This window comes from Marmota monax, unplaced genomic scaffold, assembly GCF_021218885.2.
Source record: "Marmota monax isolate L192 unplaced genomic scaffold, Marmota_monax_Labrador192_F-V1.1 WCK01_AAM20220418_F8-fsc00074, whole genome shotgun sequence".
NCBI lineage: Eukaryota > Metazoa > Chordata > Mammalia > Rodentia > Sciuridae > Marmota > Marmota monax.
In genome coordinates this window covers 2,239,730-2,254,079 of record NW_026694232.1, presented here as the reverse complement: position 1 = coordinate 2,254,079, position 14,350 = coordinate 2,239,730, and the positions used below count along the sequence as shown (strand labels likewise).

The following is a 14,350-nucleotide window of genomic DNA, read 5'->3' as shown; positions in this document are numbered from 1 at the left end:
GACTACTAGAATGCTTAGATAACTAATAGCAGTTTACGAGTGAAATGCTGAAGATTTGAAAACATAGCTAGAAAATTGCTAGGTGTAAAAGGAGAGTGTAAATAAGCCTATTTCAAAACATGAATCCATGTTGGTTTTTATTCAGTTATTGAAAGATTAAGCAGCTAAGATTTATACTGGTATTTAATTTCATGTTTAATTTCGAAAGACATACCTTGGCTTCTATGATAATTTTAAAAACAAATACTACCTTTAAGGCAATTATAGAGGATAAGAAAAACAGCCTCAACATTGATGCAGCATGGGTCGCCCTTCAGCAACTGTATATGGACCCCCCTGACAGTCACTGGAGCCATGATGGATTACACCTTTTGGCATCAATATTGAGCTTCATGCATTACTTTCTTAGGTTCCATGCTTTACATCAAAAAGACAAATGCCAAGACAAATTCAAACTTCATAAAAAAAAAAAAAACAACACTACAGGACATTGAATACCCACCTTCAAGGACTCACAACTCACATACTATATGACATTTATTTTAAAATATTATTTAAATTCAGTACAGCACAAATAATACATTCTTAACTTATATGCAGAAATTATTTATATTCACATAAAAGCATATATGATGTATAGAGAAAGTCTAGAATGCAAATTGTTACTCACTTGGAAAGGATACAAGATGATATCACTATTATCACTGATGATACTAAGTGCATGTCTTTATTGTGTTATTTAAATAGATAACTAAGAATATGTGACTTACAATGTTATGTCAAATATAAACTTTTATTGGAAGGAACAAGGAATATATCTCTAATATTTCATTTACTCTAGCTTCTTGAAAATGTTTTGATATTTATTAATATTATACTACTGGTTGTTCATTAATACTAAATATTAATATTTAGTACTAAATATGTGTCACAATTTTACTAAGTATTTCTTATATTTCATATCAGTTTGGCATAATTGATAGACAAGAATTGATCCTAGTGCATCTTTTAATATAGGTCAAATGTTGTTTTTATCATATTGTGCTATTATGTGGAACAGGAATGTCATAAACATGTGACATGCTGTGAAAACACCACCATTACCCCTAGTGAAATGAGACATTCTAAAGACCTCAATTCTTTTTTTTTTTTTTTCTGGCCCAAAATGTTTTTTTTTTTAACTTTTTTATTGTTGGTTGTTCAAAACATTACATAGTTCTTGATATATCATATTTCACACTTTGATTCAAGTGGGTTATGAACTCCCATTTTTACCCCATATACAGATTGTAGAATCACATCAGTTACACATCCATTGATTTACATATTGCCATACTAGTGTCTGTTGTGTTCTGCTGCCTTTCCTATCCTCTACTATCCCCCCTCCCCTCCCCTCCCCTCCCCTCTTCTCTCTCTACCCCCTCTACTGTCATTCATTTCTCCCCCTTGTATTATTTTTCCCTTTCTCCTCACTTCCTCTTGTATGTACTTTTGTATAACCCTGAGGGTCTCCTTCCATTTCCATGCAATTTCCCTTCTCTCTCCCTTTCCCTCCCACCTCTCATCCCTGTTTAATGTTAATCTTCTTCTCATGCTCTTCGTCCCTACTCTGTTCTTAGTTACTCTCCTTATATCAAAGAAGACATTTGGCATTTGTTTTTTAGGGATTGGCTAGCTTCACTTAGCATAATCTGCTCTAATGCCATCCATTTCCCTGCAAATTCTATGATTTTGTCATTTTTTAATGCAGAGTAATATTCCATTGTGTATAAATGGGAGTTCATAACCAACTTGAATCTAATGTATGAAATATGATATGTCAAGAGCTTTATAATGTTTTGAACAACCAATAAAAAAATTAAAAAAAAAAAAGTAAATGCCACATTTTTTTTATCCATTCGTCTATTGAAGGGCATCTAGGTTGGTTAAGACTTCAATTCTTCACAAGTCCATTTGGGTCACTTCCTGTATTCTCAGCATTGAATTAATTACTTTAGCTCTCTGTTTTCATACTTTGGAGATAAATACATACATATTTTCACATCTTTGAGAGAAAGCAAGAAAGCATGAATTAGACAGATTTTTGCCTTAAAGTAAAAACAAAATTCAGAAAATGCAGGTAACAAATCTATTTAAAGATTTTAGCCCTAGAATTTTTTAATGTTAATAATGGTACTGAATCACACACATGCAACATTTCTAGAGAAAACACAATAAATCGTGTCTTCTGACTTCAGAGATTGCAAGTGAGGAAGAACACTGGGAGTGTATGACTTATTGGTGTAAAAATAACATTGTACTAAATAAGATGGCAATTTGGTAGCTAAAACAGAACTAAAATCCAAGCTCCATATTTTCTCATCATGTATTTTGTTCAGTTATTCTATACTTAATAGGTGCTTTTATTTTGTTGTTGTTCCAATAAATTCACATTGAAATAAATTCAGACACTATTAAACAGTTCTTTGTACAGGCCCTCAGTTCTGCTATTTGTAAAATGATTAAACCGTAAAGATCCTATTCTTCCCTTTGTCCATGTCTACAACATCAATGAAAGTATCCACTATAACTGGGAAGAGAAAATTAATACTGGATAATACATGTGGCCATAAAAAAATTCCTAGAACTCTTGTTTCTGCCTTTAAATGGGTTCTATTTTTTTTTTCACAGACATGGATTTTTCACAATATTCATTTAGTGGTTTAATGAAATATCCATTTACACATCAAATATATTTGAAAATATATAAAGCATTTATACCTTCTCTTTTAATAATCTCTTATATTCTGTCTAGTTCACATTAAATACTGATCTCTTAAAAATGTTCAGGCTCCCCTTCTCCCTTCCTAACCCACGCCTATTTCTCAACATGTTCTCAGCACTGTTCTTAAATACAGCTAAGATCTGAGAATTAGCATGTGTGTGCATACCTCTATAATAAAAGAGCCAACATTTCTTTGCTAACAATACCCTCATCTCATTATATATCTAATGTTAATATGGTCTCAAATCACCCCTACCACCAAAATCCTTGATATTTCTGATCATCAGAAAAACAAGGAAAATGGAGAAAATATCATTACTCCATTACCTTTAAATCTTCAAATTATTTGCTTAAAAATAAGTAAAAACATATATTCTAAGTAGCCAGAATATTTGAAAATATACATTTATTTGTCATAAAGTATATGCATATGTTCACCCAAATATATGTATATATTAGTTCAAATATATATACATATTTATACATGTGTGTAATAATATGTAGGTATATACACACACACATATAATCAGTAAGTATTAAGATTGTGGATACTAAGGAAGTAGTTAAGCTCATTTCTATTCTTCTTATATCCAAATAATAATACAAAATCAAATGATGGAGATATTAAAAAGTAAAATATGGAACTGGGATAGACTAGAAATAAAACTATGATAAACATTTAGCTAAGATCCAGATATTTCAAGCTTAGAACAATTTTAAATAAAATATAACTCACACTTCTCTTATTTTAAAGGTTTAGAAATAAAATAAATTCTAGCTCTTAAACGTCAGAGATGGCCTTAGACTCTTGTTTCTCTCCTGAGCTCACTCCATCACCAAAGCTTGGTTCATTTTGCCACACTTCCTCTTTTTGAAGGAGAAAAAGAACCTTGTAAAATTTCACTAAGATTTAAAGATGATTTAATCTTTCAAGTAAGTACATATAAATATGGATTATTCTTAAAGTACTGAAATGTCAATATCCTTTATAAAATCTATCCCAAAAGGCAGGTTTTGACAGTTCAGATAAATAACTGGCAAATGTAAAAATGAGTATGATGTCATGTGATGCCAGGAACATTAAATTTATTTATTTCACACTGTAAAACTTAATTTTCTTCACGATAAACTTATGGCTAAGGAAATGCACTAAAGATATAAGTATACCTACCATAGAGTAAAAACAAGTCTTATTGTTAAAGCAGACTAACCTCTTCCTTCAAAAAAAGAATCACTTCTTACTATAACCAGTAAGTACCACAAAGAAGTATCTTGAATATTGAAAGCAAACTTTGGACAGAGAAATTCAAAGACCCATTTTGCATTGATGTAAATGTCTAAAGTAAAGAAGAGCATTAGGAATATAACACAAACCTACCTTCAGATTATAAAGGAAAAGTTAATTGTTATATTAAGGACATATTTTAGTATAAAATACTGGTTAAAGGACATATTTTAGTATAAAATACTGGTTATAGATTTGTATGACCTTGAATGAATTTTTTTTCTGAATATTTGCTTATTAATTTTACTCCTTAGAAAAGCAATATGATATATTAAAATTCTTTCTAGCATGCTTTACAAATTATTTCTCACGATTATTTTTCTTTCTTGCATCTGCCAACATAAACAATAAAAGTCACAACAAAACCTTTCCAATTCCATTCATGAGTTCATGACAGACTCTTCCCCTACCTTGCTTATGGTTTCATGAAGGTTGAAAAAAGGATCCATTTCTTCAATTTTTGTTGCATCTTTAGGAAAAACGGCCTCAGAGAGAAAACTTGGACCCTGTGGCAAATCAAAAAGGAAACATTTAAAACTCACCATTGATTTTGTTTTTCAAGTGCTTATTGGATTTTCTTTAAAGATTCAAAGTGACTCTAAATTGCTTTAAGGTTCCTGTTGATTGTTGAACTTCATTGTACTGATCTAATTATCCATCACTGAATATTTGTAAATTAAAATGAGTAGAATTCTATAAACCTTGACATTGTTTGTATTTACAAAATAATGTTATTTTAGCAAGAGAGATTATTCTTAACATTCTGTCACCCCTTTCCCCTGAAATGCAGATATATATGTATCCGTTTTGATTACAAAAGACCTATTTGAAATTCTGTTTTAAATTTAGAATTTTCTGTTTTAAGACAGGTGGAACAGAATGGTTTTGACAAATATGATCACCTGTAATATCTTAGACAAAGTGTATATAATATTTCAAATATTTTCAAACTACAAAATAATAGAAAGATGAATTGGGGGTAGAAATCCCATATGGATATTTGTGCTGCCATTAAAATGGTAACACATAGTATTAGAAGTTTAGTGTTAAGATGATTGAAATGAATCAGACATACTCTAATTCATTTTGTGGTTACATGTGCAATCAGATTTTAGGATGCAAAAAATATATGGAATGATGATGATATTACTACCAAAATCAATGTTATTAGATATATCAACAAAATCATCATCCTATAAAATTATTCTTATTTACAGTAATAGCTTTTTACTTGAAAACCTGAAGGAACTAGATTATTTGGCTAGAAAGTAGAATACATGGGGCTTGATAAATGAAGCTAGATAGACAAATAGACTTAGAGACCAATGAATTAATAATCTTTCTGGAGACAATCATGGAGAAGAAAGATTCAAAGCAATCTACAACAACAGTTACAGCAGAGTAACAAATTTAGGCTAAATTTTATTATTCATTGGAGCTATCCAGCAGCAGAACAAATTACTTTGGGTTATACCAATCAATGGTGGGGAAGTTAGGATTATGTAATTGAAGCTAATATAGATGAGGACTGAAATCAACTGAATCCCAAGTTCTTATGTATTAATCAATTCTGTGACAAGGTATATGATTTACTCCCTATGTACAAAAACACTGAAATCAGGCAAAATTAACCTGACTGCTCCAACATATTCCCAATTTTAAATAAGACCATGAATCAACCAATGGTGTTAGTACCTATCAGGATTAACAGTTTGTTTAACGAAAACATGTTTCATGTTCCTCTTTTCATTTGTCCACTAATCTAAAAACTGTCAGAACATCTGCTCAGTCCCAACCAGTACTCCACTTTGTAAAGTCTTACCATAAAATTCATATGACCCATGCCTAAAATTTAATAAATAATCTTTCCTAATTTCCTCATTCAGAAAGCCTGCTAAGACACAGTATTATGGGTTGAATCGAATCCATTAAAAATGTACATATTAAAGTCCTACTCAGAACGTGACCACATTTAGAAAATAGCTCACTGCAGATGTAACTGTAACTAGTTAAGTTACAGTAGGTCATATAGGAGTGGTAATTGTCCCTGATGCAATATGACTATTGTCTTTTTAAAAAGTAGATATTTGGGGACAGAATTACACACAGAGAGAATATAATGTGTACATGAAGTCAGAGACTGGGATCATGTATCTACATGTCAAGGAATACCAAAGGTGTTGCAAGAAAACTCACAGAATCCATGCAGGAGGCAGGGGAACTGGTTCTCTCTCACATCTCTTAGAAGGAATCAACCCTGACAACAGCCACAACGGTAGACAATGCATTTCTATTAATTTACCCTGTTTGTGGAACTTTGTTACAGTAGACCTAGCAAACTACCAGGTCACATTCATTCTTCAATAGGCAATAGACCTAATAAACTTAATTTTGCTTATCAACACATTTTTAGAGATATTCTGGGTAGTCAACCTAAACGTTGGATGAAAGTTTAATTTTTCTACTTCATTAGCTGGGTATATTATTCTCTAAAGGATAAGTTACCTCATATAAGAAACATGGAAAATATTATATAGTTCAGAAATGTGTAAGTTCTTGGGTGCCTGGAACATGGAAACACCACATTTGTGGCACTGTTGATGTGCTAAAACCCACAGATACCACAATAATGAAAGGGAGGTAGAGACTGATGGTAATATGAGCATTACTAGCTTGTCAAGGACATTATACAGAGGATTTCTCATTATGGTAGGATGGTTGAATTAGAGGGAATCCATGATCTTATGAGGGACAGTAAGCAACTCGCTTTTAATTATATTTATTTTCCAAATGGAGATCATTTTGAAACTACATTAGTGTATGCATAACATGGATAATCTGTTGCATTCATTTTCACTTTATAATTCATCTTTGATGTCCTTAAAAGTTTGCCACACAAATAGTTTTAAATGAACTTCTTGAAGTGTTTTTATCTTATTAGCTTACTTAAAAAAATAACACTTCATAAATATTGCATAGGTAAAATATCTGCCAGCCTCAAATTGAATGATCCCATAAAGATGTACGCTGGGAATTATAATTACCGCCATTTTTATTGAACTTTCAATTATTCAGTGGCAAACCCTATTAATTTAAATTATAAATATGTTCCTTATTCTCTAATGCAGTTCCTTTATTTGTCTTGCTCCTTCATTTATCTTTTAATAGACTACTCTTCTTTGTGTTTTCTACCTCACTTATATAATAATTTTAAAAAATATTCATTTAACACTTACTATGTTCCAGGAACTGTGCTAAATGCAGACCATAGTCCTTAATCTTATGATGTTTAATCTACTGAGATCTGAACATAAAAAAGATCAAACTTTACTTTGTTCAAAACAATAAGACAAAACCACTACTTCATACACATGTGAACATAACAATTCTGTTTAATAAATAAGTATTTATATAGCCTTACAAAAATAATGCAATGATTTAAAAGAAGAAAATACACTTTATGAAAATTTTCTACTGCTATTATATTAACTGTACATGATTACTATTTAATAGTATTTTATATTCACAGAGACAGGGAAGTAAAGCAATATTAACCACTAAGAAAGTGTTTTGTTTAGAATAATTCCTTCATGGACTGAAATCAAGCAATTCTTGAACAAATATAGACTGAATGCCACTTGGAGATCATATTAGGAATACTGCAGAAGAATAAATATTGACAATAAAACTTTTTCTGAGATGTGGGGTAAAATTCAATTTGCCTCCCATATCCCCTAATTATGTCTCTTTTCTGTAACATTTATCAGTATTTACCAATTCTCTTGTTTGTACTCTATGATTTGACTTTCCTCATTCTTCATTTGCATATTATTACCTTCCTATAACTAGATTTTCTTTGTTCTTTTGAGTCTTTATGTTGTTCTTAGTATTAATCAATCATTTGTTTACATAAACTCCCTAGGTGGAACTGTCTGCTTGTCTGGATTCACCTATCAACTTCAAATTGATAACTCCCATATCTTTATCTCTATGCCTGATACCTGTTCTCAGTTTATAATTTCTGTTTATCCACAAGACCATTCAAACACATCAATGTATAATGTTCTGAACCAAGATCATGTGTTCCTTCATTGTAGCCTTCATTTCTTATCTTGTATGATAGCATACATATTTTTCAAAATATGAAAATCTATGCCATTCTTGATTCCAATTTCCTTTACCATCTGAACCATAGAATTACACTATGGTTGAACAATCATCTACAAGTTCTTACCTCTGGTCATAACCCAGTTATATATAACCTACAGCCAACTGTGCTTCCTGTTATCTAGATGTGCACCCAATTCATCAGTATGTCATTTCACAACCAAGTCCAGTCATATTTTTCTTCTTTAGACTTTAATCATTTCTTTTTCTCAAAACTCTTTTGTACCATTTTTATATTGTTTCTGCTTCTGCTGCAACAGGGTATTCACCAGCTCTACCCATACTTGTAATATCTCTGCTTTTTTATTTATGCTATTTCTTATTCTGCCTAGAATGGTCTTTTATCTCTCATCTGTTTACCAGACTTCATCAGATTTTTTTCCCTGATCCTCAAGATCAAGCAAACAAACAAACAAACAAAAAACCCGTACAAAATTATTCTGTAAGGAGGAAGAAGTGACTCTAATGGTGAATGTGTTTGATATTTATCACTCTGATCAAGAATTACTTTTCTATGTAACCAAGAATTATAGTTGGTTAAAATTTTTAATTACTAAAAATCAGCCTCTACATATTGCATTCTATGTGAAATTTTGCTTTTAAGATGTACAGTTCTTAATGTTTGAAAACTATTGTGGCAGGTGACAAGAATTAGGGGTAAAGTATTTGTTGAGTGAAACAGTAATTTTTTTTTTCAGGTTGCATTGACAATAGCATATACCAATGCATAAATTTAAGATATATGCTGGGAAACAAAAATTTAGAAAGAAGCATATTTCATTAATATAGTGAGAAAGAACAAGAGACTAAAACCAAAGAGAGATGTTAGAGAAAGTGATGAGGAGATGGGTTTGGTAAATGTTTAATAACTGAAATTAGCAATATTGGAAAATAATTGGATGCAGAAATCTTAAAAATAAGTCAAAATTTCAAGTGTTTCTATGTTTGATAGTATGAGTAGATAGAAATTTGTTAATTTAGAAATTATAGAAACACCTGAGGGGTTGGGATAGAAAAGTCATCTAATTTTAAATATTGAAGGTAAGATGTTTGTGAGACACTCCAAAGAAGTCATCTAAAAGTGAATAACAATATTGGTCTGAAGTTCAGACCAAATTCTGGATTTGAGACATAAAGATAATTTAGAAATATGTACATGGTAGCTAAAATGTAATAGCATAGAACACGTTTTGAGTAATTAGAAAAACTACTCTGAATAACACCAATGTTTAAGAGGTATGAGGATAAAGTATAATTTGTTGAAAATGTTATGGATGAAATCATCAGAGAAGTGTATGGAGAACATGCAGTTTTGATGTCATGGAAGGTAGAAAAGTAGATAATGGTTCTGAATGAAAAACTGGTACAGTAAAGGAAGTAAATTAAGATGCAGAAGAAAAATATGTGTTGGAGGTGGAATTTCAGAGGTCCCTGGACTTCTGTCAGAGAGGTCTCTGAGGAGTTCTAATAGGTGAAAGAGACAGAAGGCAATTCGCTGCAGACAAAATGTAAGGAGAAGTGGACAACAACACCAAATCACATTTCTCTAGAAAAACAGATCATCTTGAGAAGTTGAAAAATAAATCATTGGCTAAATTAAAAGAGTTAAAAAATCAAGGTAGGAAAAGTGTATTCATAGTATTTTAGATAGAATCGGCATGGGTGTATTTGTAATGTAACAGAAAGTACCCAAAAGACAAGTAGAGATTTTTTTAAAGCAGAAAATTTGAGGGAATTCATAGATAATGAACTTGAGGAAAGAAAATCAAAGTTCAATAATATTACCTAGAAAACAGAATTGTAAGTATATGATGAATGGAGACAAAGATATTGTAGGATTTAAATACAATAGAAGACAGTATTAGCACATACACAGAAGAAAAGAATGGAAAAACTTGAAGGTTATTTTTAGTTAAGTTTTAGCCTCAATTGAGACAGATAAACATCAACTCACCATAACAAAAAATATATTATTTTGCATATTTTTCAGAAATGATCACTTAACATTGTTTGTTCACATAGGCTGAGTCGAGACACTAGGCAAAACCATTCTAAACATCCCTAGTCTTTGGTCAACACTCAGTAGGTACAGCTTGAGATGAACAGGATAATTGTATTGCTTCTATATCACAGCCCCAGGTCATGTGTTCCACATGCATCACCTAATTTAATCTATATGCATACTTTTATGTAGGAGCTATTATTACCCTCCCCCCCACACACTTTTACAAATGAGAACAAATATGTTTCAGGCACTTGCCCAAGATGATACCATAAATTAGTAACAAAGCCAGTATTCAACTCCAGTTTATCTGACCTCATAGCTCACCCTTACATCCCCACACCATGCACCCTCCCTACTGCCCAATTTTCTCATGTATTTAGTTAACAGAGAAGATTTGCCTACCTTCTGTTCTAATTTCCTTAAAACCTTCATCTATTCTCCATAAGCAGCATAAGCAATAGGTACAATTTAAAGGATATAATCAAAGACTCCCTGCTTAGACTAAATAAAATTGTTATCCAAAAAGCCCCAAGTGTACGTCCCTCATTGCAATATTCTTCTCTCTGAAATCAGAGAACATACACATCAATACTTAAATTTAATATGTGAAATTAAAGCACTTGCAGCCTTTGAATGGCACTGACATTCATAATGTGCTAGACTGAGGGGAAAAGTAATTACAGTCATAATTTTTGAAATATAACATTCTCATCACTATTAAAAGTAAAAAAAAAAAAGACCTGAGATAATGTGGAATTTATATAGAAGTGTAACCATCCAAGGGTCAAATGTGGAACAATATTAGCACATTATTTTCTGAACACACTCATTTTTATATTTCAATTATTTTTTTTCAGGTTCTAAGAAACTCTGTTCTATAGGCTTTATGGAAAATAGTCAAAGTACCTTTATAGTTCTATTCATATTGATTTAGTATCCTAATTTCAGACCTAGAAAGACATTAAAACTTTTAATTCAACCCAAATATACACAGTAAAGCATGGAATATTCAAATAATTGAATAATTTTATGAAGTCATGAAACAGTTGTAGGAAAATGAACACTAAAATTCGGCTAAAGTGTGTGTTTGTGTGTGTGTGTGAGTGTGTGTGTGAGGGTGTGAGTGTGTGTGTTGGTATGTTTATGCTTTTCTAAAATATTTTGCCATTTCTTTTAAGGTAACTTGAGATGGGGAAAATAAATGTAAGCCTTACAATGTGAATCATTCAAATGAACCCACATGTATTTTTGGTATTAAAGTCCCATATGCTGAACAAATATTTCCTTAGGATACAGTCTTCTTATTTTAGATTACTTTCAAACTAACCTCCCTTATATTTATTGCCTTCTTTCATATCTTAATCATTATCTTAGCCATTACACATATCATGTGTTGTTATTATAATATTTTTAACAGTATACTTTCTAGGCAGATGAGATGTTGGGAAAGCTAAGGGATAACTACAAGGAAAACATTAAAGATGCTCTCAGAAACATTTTCTAATAAATACCTTCAGGTTACTATTTTAATGGTAAATAATTTAAGATTGAGCAGATATTGTCAAACCATTATGTTTTCTTAACAAGTATTTATTATTTCATATACATTAAAAAAACAAACTGTCTGGCATTTTTTAATGTTGTCATGTCTGTTCTGCTTTTATAAATGGAAGACTGGACCTGGCATAAAGATAAGGTAGATGAGGAGACATTCTGGAAAAGTGAACCCATAATAACATAACAACAGATGTAGAATATGTTCATAGTCCTCTTTACCAGCCTCACAACTTCAAAGATCTCATAATATTAACTCAATGAAGAATTATTATCTCTATATATCAATCCTAAAGGGATAACTCATCTCTTCCAATATCCTAACCTGGAAACTTTCTTGAGAACACTCCTGTAATTTTTATTTTCTTGTTTCAGCCAAAGTGGGGCACTTGACACTGTGTATGTGTTCACATCAGGAAAAAAAGAAAATGATGTTAATTTCATTGTTGTTTTTTTCCCTATTTATTACTAAAGATTCTTTGAAGCTATATTCTTTAGTTTATGCCTCAAAAACAAACAAAATCTCCACCAGTGTATAAGACAGAATAAAGTCTGAGAAATCAGCAGGCTTTTTCTACTGTCAATCACTCCTTGACTGACTGTAATATCCTTGCTGTCTACCTACCACCAAGGGCCCCACATCCCCGCATTCAACACCTGGAGGTTTTAGAAGACAAACTTTTCTGGCCCTTCCAGATTCTGATGGCTTCAAGCATTCCTTCTCTGTGCTTGAATAACTCATGGTTCTGCCTTGGTTATCATGTTTCCTTTTCCACCATCTGTCTTCTCTTCTAATAGAACACTTGTCACTGGATAGGGGCCCACTCAAGTAATTCAAGATGATCTTATCTCAAGATCCCTAATTTAATTTCACCTGCTCAGAGTCTTTTAACAAATAAGGTCACATTCACAGGTTTCTGGTTATAGATTCTTGGGATCAGCAGTACAATCCCACATCTTCAATGTATTAAAGCATGGGAAAGTTCTTTCTAACAGCAGACTGCAAGATTTCAATTCCAATCCAGACATTTTCTTGCTTCTCTTTTTGGGAATAGATATAAAATAGAAGACTTGTAAATTTCTAAAAAACCTGGAGATAAGGTGCAATTAATTTTTATTTTCTTGTTTCAGCCAAAGAAGAGGTAATCTTCTTTGAGGTAATTCCGATCTACTGTTCCAAGTAGTTATGGAATATCTACAAATTTTTTGAAAATTCTAGATTTGAATGATGGTCACATGAGTATACAATGTCAAAGCGTATTTAAGATTTGTGCATTTTATTATGTATAAATTATATCTCAAAGGAAAATAATCTTTCTATGGAGCTATCATGTCAAAAAATCTTTCTTACCCTCTAATATTTCATATAAATTATCTAATATGTTGTTATAAAATTGTCCTTAATATCCCCTTATTACCCGTTTCATAAGATCTAGTTTGCATCTCCATTTCATTCTACTATGGGTAATTTTTTCCCTCTCTCCTATCAACTATTTAAGTTAACTGAAATCTTGGCTATTATTCTGTTAATCCTATAATTTCTTATGAATTCGTTCAGTGTTTTAAAGCCTTCCATGTTCCTTTAATATTTACTTTCTGATAGCACAACCATTTAAGATTAGTAAAGTGCTGTGACTACTGTCATTTTCTAGGTGAATAGACTGAGATTCAGAGATATTTTTTTCCCATATTTTGCTGGTCACTGGTGGATTCTGAATCTTCAACCCTCATCTGATGCTACTCAAATTTCACATCCCTGTATCTCAAATGCCTAAATGAAGCCAAATTGGCAATGATTACTAGATAATCCTGATGATATTACAGAAATCAAAAGAAAAATAAAGAGCTCAGGCTTGTTAAACTAAGCTGGACGCAACAAAGTTCCTTTTAAGATTTAAAGATCCATGATAAAGTTCTCCACATCAATGAGAGATTTTTGGGCTGTGTTCTCTGAATGATCAGAGTTGCAGACAAAGTATTGAAGTCCCTTTAAGGATTTCTTGATATTTTCAAGACTTAGCTAAGTGGGTATTAGATTTAAATGATGTTTTACTATTGAAATCACTGCAGTCTTACTATCCACAAGAACGGGGCGGGGGGGGGGGGGTTTCAGTCCAAATAAATAACATTTTCTTAATTTGTACAAGTATTAACATGTAATATCAAAAATTTTCAAGCATCTATAAAAACTCATGTATTCATATATAATATATTTATTAATTCTCTTGAAACAACAAATTAAAATGAAAGCCTTAAAATTTGTCACCTACCATTAATAGTAGGAGACTATAGCAACATCAAGAAGTTTCTCTTGAGAGAATGAGATCAAAAATAGTGATTATGCAGCTCTCACTTACTAAATGCCTAATATGAACTGCACTGTCAGGCAGTGAATACTTCTATATTCTGCATGGTAAGGATTTTCTGAGAAAACTTTATTAAAACCTGGATTAAAGGATAAGCCTTAGAAGTTAAATGATGACTGAATAGTGATAGAAAACCAGAGAGATTTACCTCCCTGTAGGTATGTGTTTCCATTTCAAAGGGGCTAAAACCCAGAACAAACACAGCATTC

The 14,350-nt window shown here is 31.7% G+C and overlaps 1 protein-coding gene across 8 annotated transcripts in view; it reads right to left on the bottom strand.

The window, feature by feature from the left end:
* Positions 1–14,350, bottom strand: part of Naaladl2 (N-acetylated alpha-linked acidic dipeptidase like 2) — a 1,254,678-nt gene that overhangs the window by 154,521 nt on the left and 1,085,807 nt on the right. For all 8 annotated transcript variants that reach the window (XM_058586183.1, XM_058586185.1, XM_058586184.1 and 5 more), the window contains one exon: positions 4,460–4,555. In XM_058586183.1, coding sequence (XP_058442166.1) covers positions 4,460–4,555 — 96 coding nt within the window. The remainder of the gene's footprint in view (positions 1–4,459; positions 4,556–14,350) is intronic.